The sequence below is a fragment of the Lepisma saccharinum genome, chromosome 6 (assembly GCF_977018435.1).
Source record: "Lepisma saccharinum chromosome 6, izLepSacc3.1, whole genome shotgun sequence".
Classification (NCBI taxonomy): domain Eukaryota; kingdom Metazoa; phylum Arthropoda; class Insecta; order Zygentoma; family Lepismatidae; genus Lepisma; species Lepisma saccharinum.
Window position 1 is genome coordinate 21,600,322 of NC_139234.1, and position 26,632 is coordinate 21,626,953.

A 26,632-nucleotide genomic window follows, 5' to 3' on the forward strand; every position below is an offset into this window, starting at 1 on the left:
CGATTTACCTTTCATCTTTTTTTATGTGAGATCACTTATGAGAAGTTTACAAGATTTAATGCTCTCTCATAGACATGCTGATCGAGTTTACCTTATATTGGGTTGAGTCTTTACTTGGTTTGCTTATCACTGTATTTTAGTAGACCCGATGGTGGGTGCAACCATCTTACGACTTTTTCAGTGTTGTAGTAAATGTGAAAAAGGGAAATGCAAAGACAAGTTTTTAACTTTTACATGTGGTAGATTTTCCACAGTTTGCAAGGTTCTATAACTTCCTGGAACATTAGAAAAACTTAGTTTGCAAGATTCTATAACTTCCTGAAACATTGTGAAAAACTTATGACTCTACTAAGAACCCAACCAAGTTCTGTTGGCAATATTTTTTGAGTGTACCACATTTTGGTGCACATGAGCCACATGCTGCTTTTAAAACAGCTCCGTTTGGGGGAAAAGTAAAAGAAGTCTCTTTTCAATTCCACTCTAGAATAAACAGAAATACCAAGAAATAATAGCAAGGTTGCAAATTCATAATCTCATACCTGCCACTAAAATGCTACCGTATCAGAGGGTTCAGGTGAATTAACATTCTCTATCATTGTGTTCACTCTTCAGTGTAAAGTCTAGTTACAAACAGTAAGCAGTGTTAGTACACAAGATGTTTGTTACAATGTACAATAAGCTGCTTTAAAAATTAATATGATTTTTAGTAATCTTGAATAACCAATCATATTGAATTTCTGGGCCTAGTTGTATGAAAAAATTCTCTGCATAGCCTATCTTGAATTGAACTTAAAATAATATGACAGATAAAGTAACAATGTACATTCTCAAGTTATCTAATTATATGCAAAGATGAGTCTGAACTAAATTGATTATTTGTAGTGACACAAAAAAACTCAGGTTTTATGTCATCGCTAACAATAGGCCTGGCTACTTCACTTCTGCATAATTGTAAGGTAAAGTTTCTGTGCATATTAGCACCATGCCATGAGAGCACATTTAGGGCATGTGGGGGTAGGGTCCCACACATTATCGATCTCTGCCATTTTTTTTTTTGGAGGTGATGTGATCAGCATCATGCTCTGGCTGCCTTTACCACCTAGACCACAATTTCTACCTTCTAAAATTTACCTTCATGTAAGCTGTTGCACTACAGATGCATGCTTCACCATTCTGGAATTCGACAGTTTTGCACCAGCCTGCACAACTGGTGAAGACAGTGTATTAAATGGTATTGCCAGCTTTGTAACGCATGATTGTTTATATCCATTCTGCAGGTACATGGTAAGGGATATCATGCCAATTTTCTTGACAAAGAGCAATAAGATTGATGTGGACATTTATCATCAATGTCTTAAATAGCATTCTGTACCTTCACTTGCACGTAAAATGTACCAAAATATGCTTATTAATGAAAGCATGCATCTGTATTGTTCTACCAGAGCAGGTAGAAAAGCTCTTTAATTTCATCTTCACTGTTGTTGCAAAAAAATCCAATTTATATTTGTAGCATACATGGTGGATGACTAGTTTATGCATAACTAGTTTAATCTTGGTGGACAACACTAGCAATGCAGAATCATGTCCTCAGATGTAAGCTTCATGTGCCCAATTACTGACCAGTCACATGAACCATACTTTTGCTGTGAAATTTTCCTTTCAACTATACATTTTGATGCAGGTGCTAACAGTAGTAGCATAAACTACAAATTCTTTCAGAAGTCACTTTCAGGACAAAACCATATTTATGATTTTTATTCAATTGTATAGCAGAAATTGTGCACATGTTAACTTCATCTGCAAACAAACTTCTGGGTCAAAAATGTTGCAAACCACAATCAAATGTCACTCATAGGTTATACACTTTTCACCCATAAAATCACTCATGGTTGATCCAGAAAATTTTAAGGGGAGAAGGGGGTTCAGTAACTAAAAAAAATGAATCTGGAATGAAATTTTAGGTGGCAAAATGGAGTAAAATAATTTTCTGAACTATTTTCTCCAAAGAAATGAAGTTCAACCTCCCCTTCATTTTCAGTTCACCGATGAAATTACTATTCCCAAACCCATTTTTACTTAATCCAAGGCTGAATCTTAAGGCCCTGATGGCTGCCAAAGATCCAATCGAGCCTTAATGCATTTCAGCTGTACAAACAACATAATATTGTTTCGCATCTACTTGCACCTTCAAAATCTGCTCCTACACAACCATTCACCAATAGCCCTCTCTTGGCTAATTACAACAACGAGAATGTGCGATATGTTTAAACAGATGGAAAGGATACACACAAAGCACCCATGCCAGGGTTTGAACCCGGAAACTTCAGTGGTGAGATTGAAAGTCCACCACTTAAGGTGTCGTGCTTGGACACCAACCCTGCACTTTAGTAGATGCATTTGTGTATATTTATTTCCTTTATGTTGCTGCTTCTCAAAAGAGGTTGCACAGGGACACTAGCAGATATCAACATTTCCTTCTGTGCATTAAAATATAACATTAGGCTTAAAATATGCACCCTAGTTTGAAACCGGAACATCTGATTTTTTAATAATTATATTTTAAAAAATCTAGGTTTGATTATAAGTTAGCTGCTGGTTTACTAGTGCATGTAACCAGAACTATACAACTTCATACCTTGTATGATCAAGTGATCATTGTAGCAGCAGCAATTTAGTGAAAATTTATCAAGATAAAAGGAAATTGCTCCTGTACCCTGGCTGCATAGAAAAAACAGGACATTACTCAAACACCAAGCCAAAGAAACTGTAATAGTCATACTCTGTTTTTCATATTCTTAGGGTTGCCAGACGTATATACGGGATTGTCCCCTTTTTTAAAGAAATATCCCAGAAAATGTTCTCGGGATGCCCATTTGTCCCGTATTTAGCTAAAGAAATAACAAATTCAAATTTCAAAAACCTTTTATACAACAAGAAATTAATAACAATTTATAACTAACCTAATTGGATACCAATTACCATTTACCACTCAATCCTCATATTAACATTGACGTAGAACTGCTCATTGTCAGTATGTCGAATAACAAGCATTGGAAAAAAGGTTCTAAAGGACACCAAGAGTTCTCAAATATTAATATATTTTGTCAAAATGTTAAAAATTAGGGATTAACAATGCTTTAAACAGCAATTGATTTTGTAACGTTTAAAAATGTTATAAAAAATAAATGTAACTATATCCGTGTCTATATAATCTGTATGTCCTGTTTTTTTAATTTAAAAATCTGGCAACCCTATATATTCTTGACAAGAGTATGGCCAGTCAAGACCTGCATCTTGTAAAATTATAAAGAAAATATAGTACTTGCAATTTTAAAAGTCCTGACAGTTGCAATGCGATAATATCCCCCATTTATGCATTGTATATTTAAAAAAAAAAAAACATTCCAAAAATATACATAAGTACAACATGTATTCTCCTAGGTGTTTACCAAACTACAGAATTGAAGATTTGAAGTGTCCAAAATAAAAATCAACAAGAAACCTCAAATAGTACCATCAGCAGTAAAAAGGTAACTTGAATAAGTCGAAACACTATTTTTTTGAAGAGGATTACTTTTCAACTCCAAAGATGAGCTATCTTGTTTAGGAAAGACTACACAACATTGTATCACATGACAAATTGGAACGAACCTCTTCATATATTTCTCATTTATATGGTATTTAAATAAGTTATTTGCCAACAGTCAAGAAAAACGCATTTTGGGTTTGAAACAATAGATGAAAAAGAACCAGGCTGGGACAGTTTTCTTTAGTTTTGAATTACATTTAGGACAATTATATCAACAAGGCATTAGCTATTTCCTGATATTTTTCCTACTCTACGGTAGATTAGTATTATTGGTACAGTAATGAACAGAAGTGGTTAAATACTTCAAATATAAACATTAAGAAAAGTGAATTCTCAATTTTAATCCATGCTTACAGCCAGACAAGTTTAACTCCTAAATTGGCACACTGTATATCAAGTAATGATCTTTACTGCAAGTGATAAAAACAAGGAGACACTCAAAACAAATCACAGGCAATGGATACCCCTTTCCTAACAATGATTGCTCTGTTTGATATTACATTCCTCTTTTTGTATTTTGCCCTGTTTGGCTAGCTAATTGTGATTAGGATGAGTAAATGAAATTGATGAAAAAGGGCATTCTCTGTGCAGAACGCCCTTACTTATGCTGGGATTCAAACCTGTGAACTCTGATGGCGAGATTGAAAGTTGAACACTGAATGTCAGTTAGGTACATTCCTCTATTTATATTATTCTGCCATTTACATTCATTCTTGTTGGAGTTGTTACCCTGAATGATCATTATAGTACGTTAGACTGGACTGTTTTAACAAATAGTAAAATAACTATTGTTGAACACAGAATGTCAGTTAGGTACATTCCTCTATTTAAATTATTCTGACATAAGTACTAAAAAAAAAAAGTCTGCTTGCACGCAAACCCAAATATGCCAATACTAGAATCAATGCCAGCTGGCACACAGGTTCAGTGGTGTTGGTAGTATTTCTTCCCACCGCTATTTATGCATGTCATGAGGTGATGTATTTTTCATATGTGATTTTGAGAATATTGTGTAACTCAGGTGTAGCTCTGAACATTCAAGTTTACATTGCTGCATTACATTTCAGGTGTGTCATGACTAATTGCATTGGAGATAAGGCCATATGATGTAATACAGAGTGCAGGAGTGGAAAGGTATTACACTCAATGTGGGAATTTTTTCTTTTAAAAAAATCTCAAAAAGAAAAAAAAACAAATATTTCCTCGAAAAGTGGTATACAGTGGTAGATTCATGGGCAAAAAGAGTACCTGAAGCAGCTCACTGATTTTCAACAAGACTGTGATTATAGGTGCATAACAGTACCACATCTCAAAATTTTTATGTTCACTTTGGTTCATTAGAGGGAGAGGAGTGGCATGATGGAAACAAGTTTGGAGCAAAATTTCGTTCCCATGAGTTCCTGGTCTATTTCAACTTTCTACAATAAATAGTTCTTCGATTTTTGTAGAAAATGACTGAACATCAGAAAAAGAAAGGCCTGTCTGCTAAAGATTATGGTATACTTGGTCGATACAAAGTTCACTAATTTACATCTGAGGTCCAACCCAATTTTGCCCATGACTACAATGTAGCTGCTTTTTTAAAAATTCTTCACAAATGAGTAGCTTAATGGTTCATTCTTGAAACAAATGTGCTACATCCTGATGAAGAAAGAAGGGAAATATTTAACAAATGTGTACAAAAGAAGTGATATACAAGACACTATTAACAAAACAACCTGAACTAACATAAGGAGAGAAGGTATGATTATGCAAATGGAATATTGGTTGCTGTTACACTCTTCAAAATGAAAATTCACTACTTTGCAAATTATTTCAACACAGAGCAAATAAGAAGTGTATTTTTTTAAGTGTCTGCAAAGTATTTAGTAATTATAAACTTATTTTTCTGAATAACTGATGTAACATTACAGGAGAGGTCCAAATATACAGACATATAAATGAAAACAATATTACATTTACATAAAACTTTATTAAACCTGCAAAAGTTTTACATAACTTTCTGTAAAAATGTTGGAATAGAGATGACCACTTTTTTACATGTGAAAACAAGACTTCTACAACAACCAAAATGCATCTCCAAAGTACTAGACTATCAAAGCATGGAATGTCCGACATGACGGGTTTCCTTAAATCTTGACATAAAGAATCTTGACGTTTCTACTAATTTGTGGGGTGTTTTTAAATATGGATGCTGTTTCATCGTGGAGGGCTATCCTAATTTAAGGTTTTCCTGGATAAATTTCCCAAATTTCTAGGTTACTCATTCCCATTCATTTGGAGATTTTTGCAGAAGTGATTTTAAAAGATCCCTATCATAGAAACATTTTAAAAACTTCTATTCTACTTTAGGATGTACATTTATTGATCATCACAAAAAGTAAACTGGCCTGCTCTGGAAACATACATCAATCTAGATGTGAATTTTTAAACCCAACTGAAGTCTTCCTCAGGGGTTGGAAATGACTAAGCTTTATAAATTTAGGTTAATTGGTTATAAAAATAGGTTAAAACTCTCAAATCTGACATTAGGTAGGTTACTCCTTCCCTGCTCCCTATGAAGAAGTACAAGTATTCGAAAATTCAGATTGTAGTCTAGTTATGCATCTAGACAATAGTTATTTTACTATTTGTTACAACAGACCCTTCAAACATACTACAATGATCATTCAGGGTGACTACTCTAACAAGAACGAATATTTGCAGTTATATCTACATTTACTTCTTCATATAATAATAATAATCACTCATAATACTTATTATATTACTAATAATAATTCATTCATTCATTGTTTTCTGCCTAATTGGCAGGTTTTTCCCTGCAATCTCCAGCTTTCCCTATTCTCCACCTTGTACCACTATTATTGTGAGACCGTGCAGTGTGGTCTAAGGTGCAAGCTTTGGTCTCCCTACTCTCCCCTGGAGAGAAGCGTAACAATTTTTCTCCTGAGATTTAGGCCTATGTATGGGACCAGTTGCTACCCACCATCGTAAGGAAAATGGGGAGCTACGGATAAGTAATGGAAACCTACAACAATGACTGGAGGTTCGTTGTGCTGATCACACGTCACCCTTAATTAGTTGGATAATCTTTCCACCTCGGGTGGGAATGAGGCCGGCAGTCAGTAGGTAGGCCCTGTTCCCAACGGGCTGTTGCACCATGGCTTCTTATTATTATTTTACTTGGTTGGTGTAAAAGGACCCATCCCAATTTCCAGATACAAGCCTGAAGGGATATTTTCACTGACTGACTAGTTAATTCCACAGAGTGGCATGTTTGTGGATAATTTGTCCAGTGTCTGTGGAGTGTGCGAGACTAAAAATATATGGCACTGACTGAATCCACTGCCTCATGTAAACCACCTATCTTACTACAGAATGCTCAGGAAATGTTCGACAAACACTCTACTGAGTAAACGTCACAACGAAAAATTGTTTAGCTTGTCATAACTGTAAACTCCAGGAAAATAACTCTACTGAGTAACCACATGTGAAGGGATGGTAAGATATTAATAAACCACAATATTAAACCTACAATTGAAAGTACAATGTATCCATGACAATGAAGACATATTTCTGTATTTATATTTCTACAATGGTCAGAGTTACATTGCAAAGCCTTTTGAGGAAGATATATGTATATGGAAGCCATCACAGTTGGTTGAAGAAAAAAAAAAAAAAAAAAAAAACTTTAGTAATGCTGTTGAGAGTAAGATCCCTTAGTGCGGTTGGAAACCCAAGTATTTGCAGTTATTAACAATAAGAATTTGAAGCTTTTTATCCTCAGTTCTTGCTTTTGCATTTTGGTTGCTATTACTACTAAACTCAGTTATTTACAAAATAGTAGAAAATCATGAATACATTGAATGGGAAGGCAATAAATAGAATAAGTCTACACACTGAAGATGCAGCAAATATGCAAAACAAGATATCTTGCTGGTCTCCTATTTCCTTCTCATCCTATCATGTTAGCACAAGGGTAGAAACTAGGGAGATTTCACACCAATGTGACAAGTGGCATGCAACATGTTGCCTGGCACTTGAAAGTAAACCTTAAAGCAAATGCAACATTTCATATTTGTCACTCGGATGGACCTTTAGCCACTGCCATGGCAGCTGCTTTCGGAATTTTTACTCCTTTCGAAAAACTGCTAACATTCCAAAAACTGAAAAATTACATATGCTTACAATTCCTTCTAGAGCATTCACATGAATCTTCGTGTGGCTTACTTTCGCTGGTGCTTAGATATTATCAATAGTTTAATAAGACTTAAATAGCCATGAAATTATTGAGAATATCTAGGCAACAGAGAAAGCAAACCACACAAAAATTCATGTGAATGTTCTAGAAGGAATTCTAAGCATATGTAATTTTTCAGATTTTGGAATATCATAACCATTTTTTGAAACTAGAGAAAAATTCACCTTGACATTGACCAAGGTCCAGTTGATCCTTAAAATACACTTGCTAGCTATTGAAGTAAATGGACACTGCTCGAAATTAATAAAGAAAAATTAACTATGAAAACATTTTTATCAGGTTGTCTATTAAAATAACAAATCCCAAATTCTTGACTTTTCATAACTTTTCTTGACCTTATTTTCTCTTTTTGCTAGCATTTATTTAATGGCCCCCTACTTAGGTGGTTTCAAAATAAACAAAATTTATATTTTTATGCAAGGAATTGAATTGTTGTTTTAAGTCCATTTTATGCACAGAAAGGCTAATCGAGACTGGACATACAGTTTAAAGTTAGATCCGAACCAAGGACGTATTTAGGGGGGTTCAGGGGGTCAGGCCCCCCAAAATATTTACTAATTACAAAAATTAAATAATGGACATAATGAAAATATACTTGTTCTTTAATAGTGTTGTTTATTTCCGCTAAACTTATTGCAAAGCAAGGACTATATTGTAATCAAACTACTTTGAATGACAGTGGCAAAATAGATTTATGCAAGATTTAATACTACTTACAACATAACATTCATAAAATTACACCAGGAACTTTACTTTTTGTCAACTGGATCTACAAATCTTTTTTAATATATATTTTATAAATATGCAATTCATTATCTATTTGATATTAATTTTCTTGTCAGGGCAATTTTTTTTGTACAAACTTGGTTGACCTTAACTACACGTGCTACTATATCACTATTCTTTTACCGTCCTTTTACCTATTCATGTAATAAAAATATAACATTAATTAATTTGAATATTTCAATTAATTTAATATAATAATTAATTTTGTTTATTATTATTATAATACACTATACACATGAGAAGCTTGGTACACATTTCCTGAATGTTGTTTGTAAACAATGAAGCATATCTATAGTTTATGATATCTTGTTGATAATGAATCAACAAATCTTTCCCAGTACGTAATATATCCAAGAAACAAATCTGGTCGATCTCTGAGCTCCCTAAATGGCAGCTCCCTCTAGGATTTTCTCAGGCCAAAAACACTCATTTCAATTAATTCTTACAAAAAATTGTTCCTTAATCCTTGGCGACATTTTGTACCTCATAACTATCACGCTCACACTATCAAGATACATATATGGACTAGACATGTGTATATATTTTACAAATGGACTGATGCGAAACTTTTGCCACTACCGATATACTACACATCAAATGATTGATTTATTTCAATTTGCATTTCTGCCACTTTTCTCCGCTAATCGCAAAGATGAGTGGATATAATGAAATTGATGAAGGAACACTCAGAAAGAACACACATGCCCTGGAGGCCGGCGATATTCTATATATCCTATGTGAAATTACAAATGTTGGAAGAAGTCCCTGGACATTTACTTATTTCGGGAGGGGGGGGGGGGAGAGAGATAGTGCTTGATTACATGCTCACTTTATGAAATCAGTTTATGTTCATTACACCTTAATATTTCACTTAAAAATTAATGAATTGTAAATACGAACTAACGACAAGATATTGTAGTATTGGATTGATAAAATTATTGGAAACTTTTCCAATTCCATTTCTTAACCTCTACTGGATAGAAGCCTCTCTCACCTTTAATCCTTGCAGGTTTTCATGCTTGCACTTTTCAATCAGGTACTGCACGAAATAATTTATAGAACGGAAACTATTTACCATAGATAGTTGAGGTTGATTGTTTTTCCTCAAAGGTTGTGCTCTTGTGAATAGGGAAATGGCAGTTTTCTATTCAGTTACAGAAGATAAATTCTTGTTTAAAAAACCTTTGTGGCCCCCACAATAAACCAATGTGAATAAAAAAATCAAAATGTAGTACTCTTAGGGTCCTTCAACCATGTCAAGTTTAATCAATAATAGTAGATAATAAGACTTCTCCAATGACTTAGCGGTAACGTCCTCAAATTGTAATCAAGGGGTCCTGGGTTCTATACCTGGTGGAGGCACATTGTGGTTCGGATCCAACTTTAAACTATAAGTCCAGTCCCGATTAGCCTATCTGTGCATAAAGTTAACTTAAATCAAATTAAAAATAGTAGATAAAGATAATTAATTGGAATATGCAATGCTAAAAAAGCTAAGTAACATAATCTAGAAGTTAGATAAATTTCATTTTACTGTAGGTACAGTGAATAGATTTATACATCCTAATGTCGCAAACCTTTTTCCTCAAACAGGGCAGAAGACATAAGTTTAAAGATATTTTGTGTTTTTAAACATCTTTGTGAATTAAAAAAAAAAGAATCCAGAAAATCTAGTGATGTTTTATGGTATAAAATTCAAGTCACTGCTTGAACCAATAGCCTACTTATGAATATAGCAATATTCCTTTGTTTCTATATAAATTAATTATTTTTATAATAAACTATGGAACAATTTTCAACTACACTTAGATTGTAGATACATAGTGATCCTACACTTCAGATTAGGGGATTCCCAAAGAGTAGGTCTCTCGAGTTCTTTTAATTGCCTCTATATGGATGGGAATATCAATATTCCCTAGCCTTCCCACCCAAAATTTTTACTCTCTATGACAAATACGTAGTTCTCAAGCTGGGAATATTTAAAAATATTTCTGTGCATTTGTAAATCCCATGCTTTAGAAGTCTTAAGAAAACAATAAGATCAACTTTTGACAAACTTCCAATACCCATATTGCATTAAAATTCGAGCATGTCATACCTTTGAATGCATATGAGAAAAATAAAAACCGTGAAATATAATCTCTTGTTTTCAAGAAATAACATATTAATTGTTATGTGGTGCTGGGACAGGTGTAATTCCAGTCATCCTCAAGACACTTACCGCAGCTGGGAATACTTTATTGCATATTTTTTCATATTAACCTTGAAAACGTTAACTGTTGTATTATTCTGTGGTAATATGACAAATGGCTATGTAGAGTTCCTATCTTTTAAAGAATGACAACCCCTCACAACTTTACAGATGTAAAGTGCATGTTTTTCCATCAGATCCACTGTTGCAACATATTACTGTTCAATTAGATAACAGCTGACCTCATATATGGATACAATTGAATCAGCTAATGTTATCTATCTGATATGTGAAGATAATACAAATAAAAAATGGCCATAGTACTTCCTTTTACCTTCTATTTTAATTATTTTATGTCACTTTCTACCTCTCAATTTATCGTGGCTATGAGGATGAATTAACAAATTAGATGAAGAAACACGCATGATGAAAACATCCATGCCATAATCAGGATAAGAACGGACTCCTGTCTTTGTAGCATGTTATGCTACCCATTCTGCCATGCAGGCTTTCATGACTGCTATATTTCCACGTCTCTTTTTTCTACCAGAAATATTAATAGATTGGGAAAAAAAAGTATCTTCATAGATTATATTTTCGAGTTTTGCTCTGCAAATGTACATTCAAGCTATTGATCAGATCAACGTACCTATGATTTCAAATCTTTGTTGTACAGTTGCACCTAATGTAAACAGATTACTTTCATAAATATGAAGCTTACATATCAACCATAATATGGACATAAATAATTCTAAAAATCAGGACATCGCATGCATGGACTACAAAATGACATTTTCCCTTCTTTATATTATATTTGAATAGTGATTGAAGAACTGAACTTACCGGTCTAATTATACTTGTTGGTCGATCAAGGAAATTGGACACAACATCTCCTTTACGAGGCGTGTGGTTCATTTGGTTAGGTAGTGGGGAAGGAGTTCGTATCATCTTGAACGGCTCATCAAACGAATTGTTGCGAGCTTTCTTGCTGGGAGCTGATGAAGTGCTACTGCTCTCGGAATTCCTCCTTTTGGGGGTTGTTTTCTCCTGTGCACAGAACAAGAACAACAAAATTAATAACAAATTTAAAATATACAGTGATTCTAGTGTTAATGTCATGAATAATCAAAGTTAAGAGTTGTGTAGCGTGACCAAACACACACATTCAAAAAAAGAGGACAGAGGATGGAGAAAAAGGAGGACACCGCAAAAAAAATCGCAACACATTTGCCATTATTACTCTTAACTCTAGAAAACCCGAGAGAGGTGGAAAAAAAGGGGGGGGCTGTCAGACCCACCACCTCTTCATAAAGTCGGGAAATTTTCGGGATGGGAAATGTTCAAAATTTCCCGAAACTGAAAATCTCGAATTCTACATCATTTTTAACTTAAGAAGCGATTGTTTTTGCATTTCTGGAATAAAAACAAACAATTTCCGATAAGTTCCAGACACTTGCAATGCAGAAAACGTCGAGAATTAACAACTTTTTAAAATGATCATTCGATATTTCCAAACTGCTCAGGATCCCGAAAAGTCGGGAAGTCATTTCCCGAAGTCGGGATCGGGATGGGAAATTTTCTTCCCGATCCTGGTACTGACTTTTCGGGATCCCACACACCCCTACTCATAAAGGAAATGCAGAGACTGTATAACAGTATAAATCTCTTATGATACTGATGCCATGTTTGAATAAAGTGATGGTAGATCAGCTCTCAGATGCTCAGCGAGCATTGCTTGAATATTTAACGTGCTCCAAGCGATGTAAAACATCCAAGCTTTTGATGTGAAATGACAAATGATGATCCTTATTCATGGATACATTCTCTGTGCAGCATATGCCGATGCAGTATACTTTTTCCAAAAAAGGAGGACATTTACGGATTTCTAAAAAAATACTCCTGGATGCCGGTTAAACAACTAAAAAGGAGGACACGTGCGGATAAATGAGAATGGTCACCCTAGTAGTGTGACTGGTAAACTCTGCAGAAATCCCTCCATTATAAAAACTCGCTATGAAGCATAGCACTCTTGATTTTTGTCACAAGATGCAAAATGTGTATAGTCTGGTATCCATTAGGTCTCAGACTACTATTCTTATGTACATAAACCTAATAGAATGTCTGAATTTTTATTTTGGATCCTTTACATGTATGAACAAGGAACATTCATGTTATTAGAGAATTTGACAATGGATAACTACTAGAGTTGAGCTGATACAGATGCTGTTGTGTTGGTATCGAAAGGTTGGAATTTTGTACGAATAGTGGCCAACATTTCTCCGGTCTCTTGGTCACTAAATGCTGTGTGACACTTAAGAGTCTAATTATCATTGAAATTATGCACAATCTGAAGTTTCCATCATTTACTTTGTACAAAAACTAATTTGTGATTACACAACATGTATTTTAATATTCTGTAATTCTTAAATATCCTGAAGCAAAACTCTGATAAATTGGCACTAATATCAATGAATGTCTTGCACAACTTTTAACCCTTCGACATTGGCCGTGACACCAAAAATGTCACACCCAGATATTGTCGCTAATGCCGGTTGTGACACCTGTGTCACAAGGAGTGTGACTTTGGGAAGACCCTGTGTATCAGATAATTCTCTGAGCTACATGTTTTGTGTCTCACTTGAGACTTGATGCATGTCAGTATCAATTAGTAAAGTTTAATTTCATTCTCTCTATATTTGGGGGGAGAGATGGGCAGTTTCCCACCGGAAAGAAAATAATGATTGTTACATATTTCTCTGAAAGTATCGGCTGCAAGTGCGCAATTTTTGCCACGAGAATGGAACACACATCAGGCAATACACAGGTACCTGTTGGAACAATCTCGTCCCAGTATTGCCTATGTGGGGGCAAACGGGGTTCAAATTGCATAAAAATATTTCTAAAAAAGCTTTGTCGTCTTCTTCTGCCTGATAAAATGAAAATTAGGTATCTCCGGCCAAAGGCTCATAGCCTAGTAAAGGGAGGTTATTTAAGTCTCTTACCGCAAGAGCGTCGGCCACCCCGTCATGCAACAGGTCCTTGCAAATTGACTTACAGGAAGTCCGTAACAGAAACCGCTTGTTTTGTAATGTTTCCACTTTTTACAATTACAGTTACAATTACAATTGAAATACGCACGTACCTTGTGGCAAGGATGCTGGAAAAGGTGTCTTCCCAAATACAAACATTTCTGGCACCTTATTTCTGACATCTAATCTTAGATTAGACATCGCTACTTTATCCTCAGTTGTCGCGAGAGCCGGCAGCTTATCGGGGAGAGTTTGTCAGCCGCGAGAGGTTGCTTCATACTGCACGAATGTGACACCTGTCGGCAGTGATGCCAAACGTAGGGACATGTCCCTACGCATAGGTACTTTTCACTATATTTCGCCCATGTAGGGACGTAGGGACAGATTTTGCCAAATGAGGGAAAACGTAGGGACTTTTTTCAATATTGGAAAATAACATTTTATTGTGCAAAGGTGCAAAGCCTACTCGCCAGTCAGTTGCACTTTCTTCGCACTCGGTTTGGAATGAATGGATTAGTTTATCTGGATACTTTAGCAAGGAGGACAAAAAAACAAAAAAAAAACAACTAACACATCTCCATCAGAATTTTGGAACATGTTACAGGTTACCAAGAACTTTCGACAAGTTCTTTTTTGAAAACATTTCCACTCTCGCGAAAATAGTGCTAACATTGCCACATTCTAACGTGGACACGGAAAAAATATTTTCAATGTTAAGTGATACAAAAACATTTTCAACATCTTTTATAACACAGGAGGTTAGTGAGCATCATTATTATTACTTTTAAATATCATTTTACGCTTTCGGTTTGCTTTATGTGCCGGGATGTTGTCTTCCCTTTCTGTCAACTGAGGATAAAGTAGCAATGTCTAATCTAAGATTAGATGTCACAAATAAGGTGCCAGAAATATTTGTAGGAGGACACCTTTTCCAGTATCCTTGCGACAAGGTGCGTGCTTATTTCAATTGTAACTGTAATTGTGAAATGTGGAAACATTACAAAACAAGCGGTTTCTGTTATGGACTTCCCGTAACGCAATTTGCCGGGACCTGTTGCATGACGGGGCCGCAGATGCTCTCGCAGTAAAAGATTTAAATAGCCTCCCTGTACATACTGAAGAAAACGAGGTATCATTTCTAACTGTAACGTTCATAGTATCCGAAATATTTTTAAATAAACGGATTTTTGAATTTGCCACCAAACAAATCAGCACAGATTTTTACAACAAAATATTTTATTTATCCAACACTATCAGCAGTAATTGAAGTGAGCAATTCTTAGCACAAGTATGGTACACATATCAGGTAATATTGGGGTAATGTATTGAACCCTCACCTCCTGGCATTGTCTGCATCGGGGACAGACAATTTCAAATTTCATAAAAAAAAATATGATTTTTACTTTCTTTTTCTTTTATTTGGTAAAGGAAAATTAGAATATTTTGACTATGGAGTTGTAGCATAATCCTTGCTGAACAAAACTAAGATTTTTTTCTAAGATTGAAAATATTATTCAAATTTTGGCGAATCTCAAATTTCGCGCTTGAAAAAGCTCCTGGCATTTAAGCAAAAACAGGGAAATCAGCCCTGGCATCTAAGGGTTAATTGTTACAATTTTCAAGCATTGGCATGAGCAGTAATTGGTAAGTGTCAACACTGGCTTGGCACTCTTAATTAGGTTAATATTTCCTTGGCTAATCAATTTGACTTTCACTTCACTGAGTTTTATTTATACAATTTCTAAGAGAACCACAAAGTTTATATGGGATTCTAACCCAAAGCTCAAGCTTTGTGGTGCCAGACAAATTGTTCTGGGGTCATGTTGACCAAAGAAAAACACTTTTCAGAATACACACTAAAGTAAGAGTGACAAATTGTTTTTAATAAATGGTTGCATGGTATTTTATAGGGATGGACCAATACGAAATGTTTGCTGATAAAGTACAGATACAAAAATTAAATGACACCAATAACTGGTATTCTACCGATCCAATAAAAAAATTGAATATGTTCCTTGAAGATCATGAATGGTTCATTAACATCCTCAATTAATGTATGGAACCACTTGCCTGCAAATGAGTTTTGCTTCAAAAAGAAAACTCTGGAATTTTAAATATATGTTCATATATTTTTTAGTAACAAAATGGGAACATTTTGCACATATTGCTATCAAAATTATCAGTAATTTTACAGGTATCAGTCAAGGTATGCTTGTGTTATGTGCCATATTTTGTACTTTTTTATTTCATGGTACTCTGCCTCTTTAGGCTTAACACAATGATCAGAAACTAATGAATTGACACTAGCAAAGGAACCTTGTCCATCTTAGGACTCGAACGAACCTGGAACCATGAGATCAGCCACAGGCTGAACTTCGCCATTGAATAAAGAATTTCTAATTCTAATATGAAAATCACTAGTCTCAGCCATCAATGTCCTTGAATTGATTGATTTGATTTATTTCACTTCGCCTTTCTGCTACTTTTGACTAATCATGAGGATGAGGGATGATATGATGAAATTGATGAAGGGACACTCACAAATACGCCCATGTCCAGGCTGAGATTCGAACCTGAAACCTCTGGCATCATAGCACTCCATGCTAACCACTTTGCACGGCGGCCCGAGGACCTTGAACACAGAAATGCATGTATATTTCCCACATACACTAGCTCATCTGAATTTTTGGCTTTTGCACCTCATTTTGATGATTTAATTTTTCAGCTTTTACATGTAAATGTTATGTAAAGGTAGCTACGTGGAATCTGAAGATCAGTCCAATTTGAAACCATTATCTTCGATATTTTGTTTGCTGGGACTTACTCTTGCGATTTATAAAATGAATAAGCAAAATTTTCAAGAATTTAGCCAGAGAATGACCACAAACAAAGAACCTTAGCCCAAAATCATTCACAAACCTTCCCTTTCAACCTTTCAACTCCCTGGATGGAGTGGCTCTCAGGATTCACCAGCCTTTAATAAAGAGAACCTGGGGATCAAGGTGGCTGGAGTACGGTGCTGATCACATCACCTACACAAATGGCTGACATTGGGAATGTGGGCCCTACATCAACATTGAGTTCACAGCATGATGAATGTTCAGGATGTAATTTTACATTAAGAATTCTTGCCTTCAGAGGCAAGAATGTTATTTGGCTACGCAGGAACTCTGCTCCATAATTATAGTGCTGGAAAACATGGCTGAATTAAAACAAACATTGAATGAATTTTGCAGTGTAATTACATCTGTAATGCAAGCAAGTAAGAAAGTTTGTTGTCTTCCCTATGAACTGCATTTATTGATCTCAATTTTTCAATCTATTTTAACATAGCATTGTTGTATTTGAATTTAATGGATAACTACACAACAGATGAGAGAACAAGCGAGCAAGCAAAAAAAATGCAATTTACAATTTGTATTTTGAACAGTTTTCTTATTTTACCTCACTTTTCTGCTTCTTTAGGTTTTGAGCAATGTTACTATTCTGCTTCTTTAGGTTTTGAGCAATGTTACTAAAGAGTTGAACACAACCCTTACCATCACTATATACTTAAAATGGTAACAATACTTTGTCCTGGCTAACTGTGGAGCAGGCAAACGAAAACAAGTCTCTGCGCAAGTAGTGACGCGAGACTGTAAGAGGAACGGAATTGCGTGGAGTGGGGGAAAGCGACTGCAGTTACCAGCTTTCCTAGCAGCGTGTACTGCTTCGTTCTGGTCACTCGATTTCCTTTGCTTCTCTGATGCTATGCATGGCCTTGCTCCACAGTTAGCTAGGACAGGGTATAGGTCCACACATTTATGGTTAAAAAAGGCCAATATTTTGGTAGAAAAACTGGGCACATTTTGGGACAAAAGCCATACATAAAATGAGATTTTGGGGTAAAAGTGGTGATCATTTAAAAACGACACAAGATTTCAAAAAAAAAGGTCAGATAATTTTTTACATGGGGTTGGCAACACTGATGATGTTGTGCATGCCCTAGTGTTCTGTGCTTGAAACAGAGATAGAATCGTCAGAGTGGGGTTGCGTACGTGCGAGTAGCAGTAAGATGAAATGGCTGCCGTAATACAAAATCCAGCCAAATGTGAAGTGAGATCTGTCATACAATTTCTGAACGTCAAAGGACAGAATGCAGCTGACATTCATCGGGAATTGTGTGCCACTTATGGATGAGTGAAGGGGAGGTCAGGCAATGGTGCAGAGAGTTTCCAGAAGGGGATTCAAATGTCCATGACGATGAGCGTATCGAAAGGCCTAGTGTTCAGACCGACGATCTGGTGGAACGCGTTATCGAGAAAGCGTCCCCATCGCCGGTTCACAATATCAGAAGTGTCTGCGAAAACAGTGCATCGAATTGTGACTGACAACCTGGGTATCGCAAACTGTGCATGAGGTGGGTACCAAAAATGCTGACAGACGCTCACAAAAAGCAAAGGACAGCTGAACATGATTTTCTGGCCCGCTGGGGGGAGGAGGATGGGGATGACCTCTTTTCGCACAGATACATCCACTAAGCTTTCTGAAACCTTTGAAAATATGCAAACTAACTGGCCTCCCCACCCCCTTTAGGGTGTTTTGTCGAAAGTTGTGCACAGCAGTGAGCGAAATTTGCTACTATGAATCATCGAGAAGTGTGAAGAAGAGTAAAGAGACTGGTGGAATTATCCTCGCGATCAACCCCTAAAGAGAGCAGTATATGTAACGGGACAGTCTGAGTCATTGCTTAAAGAACTGAAAGGAGAGAAAAGAGATTTACAAACCCCTGACGAGAAATTGTCAACTCCTGGTAAACTGAGATGTGCTCGACAGAACAAGATTGTCATTGACGACATGGATAAGTGTATACTGCGAAGGAAAATCCACGGACTGTATGTAGTGAAAAGAGAAGTTCCTACAATACTGAAACTTTTAGCTACTGCTAAGGAAGAAATTAATTATTGGAGCGGGCGGGGGGGGGGGGGGGGAGAGAAACATTACGGAAAATTATGAAACATATAGGCTTTAAATTTTATAAACGTAGAAACTCTCCCTTAGCTCGGGTTGAACGAAGCAACAAGATATCTTCGTGCGATCAACAGATTCCGCAATTAATATATTCCAGGCCAAAACAACTTCTGGCGATTACCATAACAAAATGAATTCCGAGAACTTTGAGAAGTGGTTGGAACAGAAACTTATTCCGAATCTCCCACCTAGATCTGTCATTGTTATGAATTGTCAATTCAAACCAATACAGCCCCAAACACAAAAAGTAAGAAACTAGAGATTCAAGAATGGTTATTAAAAAATAACTTCACTTTCGATATCGAACAAAGTCAGAATTGTTGCGGAAAGTAAAAAATAATCTTCCTGATCCAGTATATCGAGCTGATACAATTTTGAAAACCCAGGGCCACAACGTCCTTCGACTTTCACCATATCACTGTAACTTGTACCTGACCGAGTACATATGGAGCACCATAAAGCATAGAGTTGCCTCACGAAACGTAAGTTCAAATTTGAGAGAAATAAGGACTCTTACCGAAAGTGCAATTGACAAGTGTGTCAGTGCAGGAATGGGAATGTATGTGCCAACATGCCATTCGTTTGGAAAAAGAATATCAGAGAAGAATTCTCGAAGATGAAGTTCAAACTTTGATTATAAACCTGGAATCGGGTTCCGAAAGCAGCGATGTAAATAGCGACAGTGAAAGCGAAAGTTCAAATTTGGACCTCTCTGGCAAAGACACCTTATAATCTGTCTCCAGGCCAACCGGAGGCAAGAACCCAAAAGTAAGTTGCTTTTTTTTTTAAAAAAAATATATAGTTTACATAATTTAAAATATTAACCTTATGCATTTATATTATTGATATCCTTCTGAGAGACAGCTGGCGTTTTTAACTTTAGTGCCCCCCCCCCCTCCCTCTCTCTTATGCTATGTTATTTGAATTACCACATCTAGAAACGAAACTTAATATTCGGTCTGCATATTTGTTTACTTGCAAACCTTTCATGGCACACGCCCACTTCTAGATTTGGCAACACAGAGGGAAAACACTTGTTTCTGCAATCCCTTCCCTTGCCCCAGTGTTCCCGAGCTCCCCTCCTAAACATTCGACACTAGCGCCACTTGTTTCTGGCCAAGGTTTCAAATAGGTTGGTGGATCTATAGTGAAGGGGGATGAAACTTGGATATTGTATGCCACTGGGGAGTCGAAGCAGCAGTCAATGCAATGGCGGCACTCTGGTTCTCCTAAAGCGAAGAAATTCAAACAAACACCATCACTTTACAACTAACTAACTAACTAACTAACTAACTCTCTAGCCTTCTTAAACCCGAAGGTTCATGGCTGCAGCAACACAGGCCTTCCATCTGTCCCTATCTTGAGCAAGATCTATATACTCTTTTCCATCCCTACCGATTTCCCTTAGATCCATCTCGACGTTGTCCCTCCGTCTTCGTCTTGGCGTTCCTACTGGTCTCTTACCATCAGGTTTCCCAACAAGAATCCTGTAAACTCCTCTTTCCTCTCCCATTCGTGCCACATGGCCTGCCCACCTAAGTCTTCTTGATTTAATTATTCTAATAATGTCTGGACATGAATACAAATTATGTAGTTCTAAATTATGTAACCTTCTCCACTCACCTGTCTCCTCATCCCTTTTAGGTCCAAAGATTTTCCTAAGGATCCTATTTCCAAATACTCTCAACTTATGTTCCTCTTTCAATGTAAGGGACCAAGTTTCACATCCATATAATACTACAGGCAAAATTACGGTTTTGTATATTTTAACTTTTAGTTTCTTAGATATTAAACGAGAAGACAAAAGTTTATGAAGAGAGAAGTAACATGCATTTCCTGAATTAAGCCTACTTCACAAAATCATGGCAACCGTGTTTTGGGACCAAAAGGGTGTGACTTTTGTGGAATTCTTGGAACCAGGACGAACAATTACAGCAGAGGTGTATTGTGAAACACTGAATAATCTGCGACATGCCATCCAAAATCAGCGGATAGGAATGCTACTATCTGATTTTTTTTTGATCCATGACAACGCCCACCCACACACAGCTGCTCATACTGTTGAGACAATTGAAAGATTTTGATGGGAACTATTCAATCATCCCCCTTACAGCCCCGACCTTGCCCCCAGCGATTTCTTTCTTTTTCTTCACCTGAAAAAGTGGCTTGCATCGAAGCATTTTAACGACAGTGATGTTCTCAAGACATCAGTTCTGGACTGGATGCACTCTCAGGTGACAGACTTTTACGCAGAGGGTATACAGAAGCTTGTGCCACGCTATCAGAAATGTCTGCACGTTAATGGTGACTACGTCAAAAAATAGCCAAGGTATGTACTTCCTTTTTGATAGCATTGTTATATAGTTTTTCCTTCTCAAATATTTACAGCAGAACTAATCAATTTTCTGTTAATTAAATAACGGACAGGATTTTTTAGAAAGTGCCACGTCAGTAATTGAACTAAATTTTGTGTTTAAGAGCTTATTTCGCATTTTGGAGTTCATTTTTGAAATGACAAAACATGCTAGGAAAATGCACCCCATACCTTTAAGAAATATGAACATGTTATTTCACATTTATTAGAGTTTCTGTCAAAAATGAAATGTGCATGCCCCTAGTGATAACAAATAAAAGAGAACCACAAATTTGATTGCCAGGGCAGGTCACTTAAAGGGGAAATTTTTCTGACCTAGTCCCTACATAAATCAGCTTTGGGGTTTGTCCAGCCTCCAAGAAATAAGCACTGTGTGTACAGGTGGCCAGAGGGTGGTGCTGATCACATTGCATACAAAAAATGACCAAAATTGTCAATACGTTTGGCTGTCACTTCTCCCCCCCCCCCCACTAACTTATCTTCACAGGATAACTTTACCTAATTGCTGACAAACATGCAAGGATCTAACTTACATGCATTCTACTCTTTACTAGGGCTGTCGATTTAATCAGCTAATCAAACTAAGGAAAGGATTAATTTTAAATGTCAATTAGCCAATCAAATGTGTTGAATCAATTCAATTAACATGTAACGTGAGGTGGTGGGAACATAATTGTTCTGAGAGTTCTGTGCAGAGCAAAACCTGCACACCATTTGGTGAGGCACCCTTTAGCTAGTGTTTCTTGCATAACTTTACCATCCAAAGACCATGATATACAACATCAACAATTCATGAATTAATAGAAAGAATTACTGTATTATTACATCTACAAAAAATTACATTAGTTGGCTTTATACAAAGTTCTGAACACTGTTCAAAAGAGACTAAAATTAATCGACTGATTAAATGCATCCAGTTAACAGATCAAAATTGTTAGTCCATTCACAATGTGGCTTATTAAAGATGGAAGCAACAAACAAACTGCACATAATGACACATTATCTGTAAAATTACAATTTTGATATTCTTATTAATATAATGAAAAATAATTCAGCTTGTTCTTGGAATGAGGTTAAATGGAAAAATCTTTAATGTAAAATGTAATTATGTACCTTGTACAAATTACCAAATTAAATTACCTGTAACAAATAAAAAACTAAAAGAATGCTAAATGTTACATCCGAGCCACACCTTGTAGGATAAAACACTTTATAATTCATATTTTCACTACATCATCTTCAGCAATTTATTTCCAAATATAATTTTTAATACTTAAATCATAAGCATTCTCAATATGATAACATAAAAAATGATTCCAAACTCATAACTCTATTTACCAAATATTACATAGCAGTGTTTGTTCGTTTTATTAACTTGTTCAGAATGCACCAAGTTAATCACGTCCAATTACATTAAGTGTATGCTGAAGAGATCTATTATGTACAGTAAAGGCAAGTTACCTTTAGAGGTTCACGTGTTAGTTCCATCGAAAAAATGTCCTTTGGATTACATTATAAACATTCATTTACACAGTAGGGTACAATGTATACCACATTCTCATTGCAAAGCACATTTTTCACTCTTTCCATCGTGTACTTCCATTTCAGTAAAATGCCAGATGAACCAAGTTACATCACATTTGCGATGCAATAATTATAAGAAATAATAAACAAGAAATTATAATCATGCATTTCAACTTCCAGGTACTGGACCTCAAACTCAGGCTTCATGTGTGTGTTGCAGCATTATGCATTAGTTTTGAATATCCAATAAATTTTCATAATAAATCACAAATTCCTGTCTGGATATTTTCAGATTCATGCAGTTGTAACAGAAGAATTAGTTGTTTCTTTCTCCAACATGGTAGCATTCTGCATTTTCATTGAGAGTACAGCATTTATCTTCTTCGGGTCTTCATTAGTAAGCACAATCTCCATTTCATATGCATTATTATTATTTCCTCAGAATAAAAAAAAATCTTGTAAACTCCTACATGAATATATTTGTGTTAAAAACCAGAAGCCCATGTTACTACTACATTCTAAGCCATACTACTAACTAATCGAAATAAAAAAAAACAAAAACAAAGAGCCCATCCTACAAGGAAAATAAATATTAAACATTCCACAACTGAATTAAGTAGCTACCCAAGAAACAGCATTAAAATTTCCTACCTTAAACAGAATGTATTTGCTGTCAACATTGGATCTAATTTTAGTTTAAATGATTTGATCGATTTGGTTTATTTTACTTCCCTTTTCTGACACTTTTGGCTAATCACGAAGATGAGGATGAAAGATGATATGATGAAATTTGATAAATGGGCAATGGCAATGGCTGAGGTAAACCTATAGTTTGAAGTGGGATCCGAACCACCATGTGCCTCCACCGGGTATCGAACCCGGTACCCCTCGACTACAAGGCGACGACGCTACCACTGCACCATCGGGGAGGCCCACAGGGAACTTAACTTACATTATGCGCATCAATATTCTAAATTTGCAGGCCTTCCAGATGGCACAGTGGTAACGTCGTCGCCTTGCAAGAAAGCCAGGTTCGATATCTGGTGGAGGAACATAATGACTAAGTTCTAGGTCAAGTTTTATTTAACCTATTTGTGAATAGAGTAGACTTAAAAAGAATCCGAAAAAAATCCAAATTAAATTCGCAAACTGAAATGGACCCTGTACAGTGGGATGCCTAAGTATTACCAAGCAAATTGTTGTGTGTGATGAGAGAGCTTTGGGAATTGAAGCAAAACTCCTAACAAATTACCAACATACGTTAAAATTCAGTCCATAAAAAAGTGTACGATGTAAGAGAAAAAGTTCATGAAAATAGTCGAGGACAATTTGACTACCAATACTTGGGCATCCTACTGTACCTAATAAGTCCACACTGGCTTGAAACAACTTTCCATTACAGTTGTTTTATGATGCTTTTCTAAATCTTGGGTTAACCATTAGCAGACGGAGCCTCACACGTCTGTATTCCCCTTGAAGCCGACACCATTTCAAGCCCATGTTTTTCATACTTGCCCCGAAGTAAAAAACACGTAGCTCGAGAACTAATTATATCGTAGAGATGAAATTAGTATAATTTTCTTTCTCAAAGACATGGATTTTAGCGGAGGTAAAATTTATACATAACAATATTACATAATTCCAATAATTAGTGTTAAAGGAAGAAGAAAATTGAAATGTTTTCAAAAAAAAATATGTCCCCTCAATAGACTGAAGTGAATGAAAAATGTAGAATGTAGGTAGAGATGGTAAATTCCTACAACAATGCCAAGTTTCGTTGAAATCAGATACTTCTTTGAGTAAAAAAAAAAACAGTAACACTATAAAGAGCAGCAGTGTTGCCAGCTTCAGGACAATGTACAGAATTTCGCTTCTAGCATTGGCCCTATGGAAGCTACATGGACCAAATTTGGACAAAATCACGACAAAAGACCATGCTATGAGGATATGTAAAGCTTGTGCAGGCTGGAACTTTTAAAAAAAAAAACTGAAATTAAGGAGTTCGGAAATTTTGCATAATTAAGGAAAATTTCAAACTTTGGGCCTTTGCCTGTTTCCACCCTGAACCCTTAATTGTCGAATTTTACTTAAAATGTTGCTTTTTAGTCATTCTTACATTTACAAATTATTTTTTTCAAAAAGATGCAGTGGCCTTTTATCTTCAACGTATTGCATAGTAACAAATGGGAAACAAAGGGCTTTTTCAAATGGTGCTTGTTAATAATAGTGGCAATGGATATATAGTTTGAGAAGACAGAACTGAAATATAGTGTACAGTTTTCAAGAAATGGCATGTTAATAGCTGCTGTGCGCTACCACATGGTCCAGGCAAATTTAGAAAATTGAGCCTTTGCCCACACATTCCCCCTGAATCCTTAATTGTCAGATGTTGCTTAAAATGTTGCTTTTTACTCATTCTTGCTTGTATAATTTAATTCTTTCAAAAAGGCACCATAGTTATAGAATTTTTTATAAATCTATCCCATAATAATACAGGAGTAACGAAGGGAAAATCAGGACTTTTTCCAAACTTTACTTGTTAATAATAGTAACAATGTATATATTGTTTTGTAATTTAAGTATGTCATACTTTCATATGTATTTATTTATTTATTTTATTTATTTCGTCTTCTTTTACATGGCGAAGTTAAGGCTGTGGAGCCTTTTCTTCCACTTGACCATGTTTACAAAAAAAAATTGAATATGAAATAATTAAAATATTGAAAAAAAAGGAAGAAAAGAAATATATAAAAAATTACAGAGAAATAAAAAATACAAAGAGAAATTACATATAAGAAAGGTAATCTAACCTATAGATACGGGCACACACACTCACACACACACATACATATTTTTGCCCTTACACACGTACAAGCAAATACATAACACAACACTTACTTAAGCACAGTCCAATATTACACATACTTAAAACACAGTCCAAAACGGTATACTTTGACGATAATTCATCTTAACTATTACTCTAATTCATTTTAGTGCCTTACGTCCTTCTATCATTCTCTGCACCCGCCATATTATTAGGGAAATCAAACATTTAATTTTCATTGTATAATATGTGTAACTTTAACAATTTTTTGAACGTCACAATTGAGGAAGAGGCATGAATTTCAGGTGGCAACTTGTTCCAAAGGCCTGCTGAGGTAACAGTAAAAGAATTTGCATAAAAGTTGGATTTGTGGAGTGGAATGGACAGCAGAGACCTTTCGCGCGATCTGGTGTTGTGGCTGTGAAAGTCGGAAAGATGTTGAAATCGGTTATAGAGATATTGCGGGTCTTTTATTTGGAGGATTTTGTACAGTAAAATTAACTTATGAAAATTACGTTTATCGCTTAATTTAAGCCACTCGACCTTCGCAAAGTACGATGTCAAATGGTCTGAATATTTTAGGTCGAAAACGAAACGAATGCAGGCATTTTGAATTCGCTGCAGTCGTTTAGCTTGCTCGTGATTGACATCCAAGAAAGCTATGTCGCAATAGTCAACAATGGGAAATACAAGAGACTGGACCAGTTTAATTTTTATGCGTTCAGGGAGGAAGTTTTTGAGCCGATAGAGTGAATGCAATGCACCGAAAGCTCTTCTAGATACAGAGTTAACTTGCTCTGCCCAGGTGAGATGTTGGTTGAGTATCACACCCAGATTCTTAACAGTAGTGGAGAAGGGCAGATGAATGTCATTTATGTTGAGTCTAGGGAGGCTAGATTTATCTATTTTGCTCAAAATTCTAGGGGAACCTACAAGAATACACTGGGTTTTAGTCGGGTTTAGATGTAAGCCATGGTGTGCAGACCAAGTACTTATTTGTTTAAGGTCATTGTTCACAATTTCTATTGCATGCAGTATTTCTTG

The 26,632-nt window shown here is 35.8% G+C and overlaps 1 protein-coding gene across 1 annotated transcript in view; it reads right to left on the minus strand.

Annotated features, from left to right (window-relative positions):
• The window catches only part of Ndf (Nucleosome-destabilizing factor), a 185,856-nt gene that overhangs the window by 80,089 nt on the left and 79,135 nt on the right, over window positions 1-26,632 (minus strand). The window contains exon 7 of the mRNA XM_083123641.1: window positions 11,671-11,874. Within this exon, the coding sequence (XP_082979767.1) occupies window positions 11,671-11,874 (204 nt within the window). The remainder of the gene's footprint in view (window positions 1-11,670; window positions 11,875-26,632) is intronic.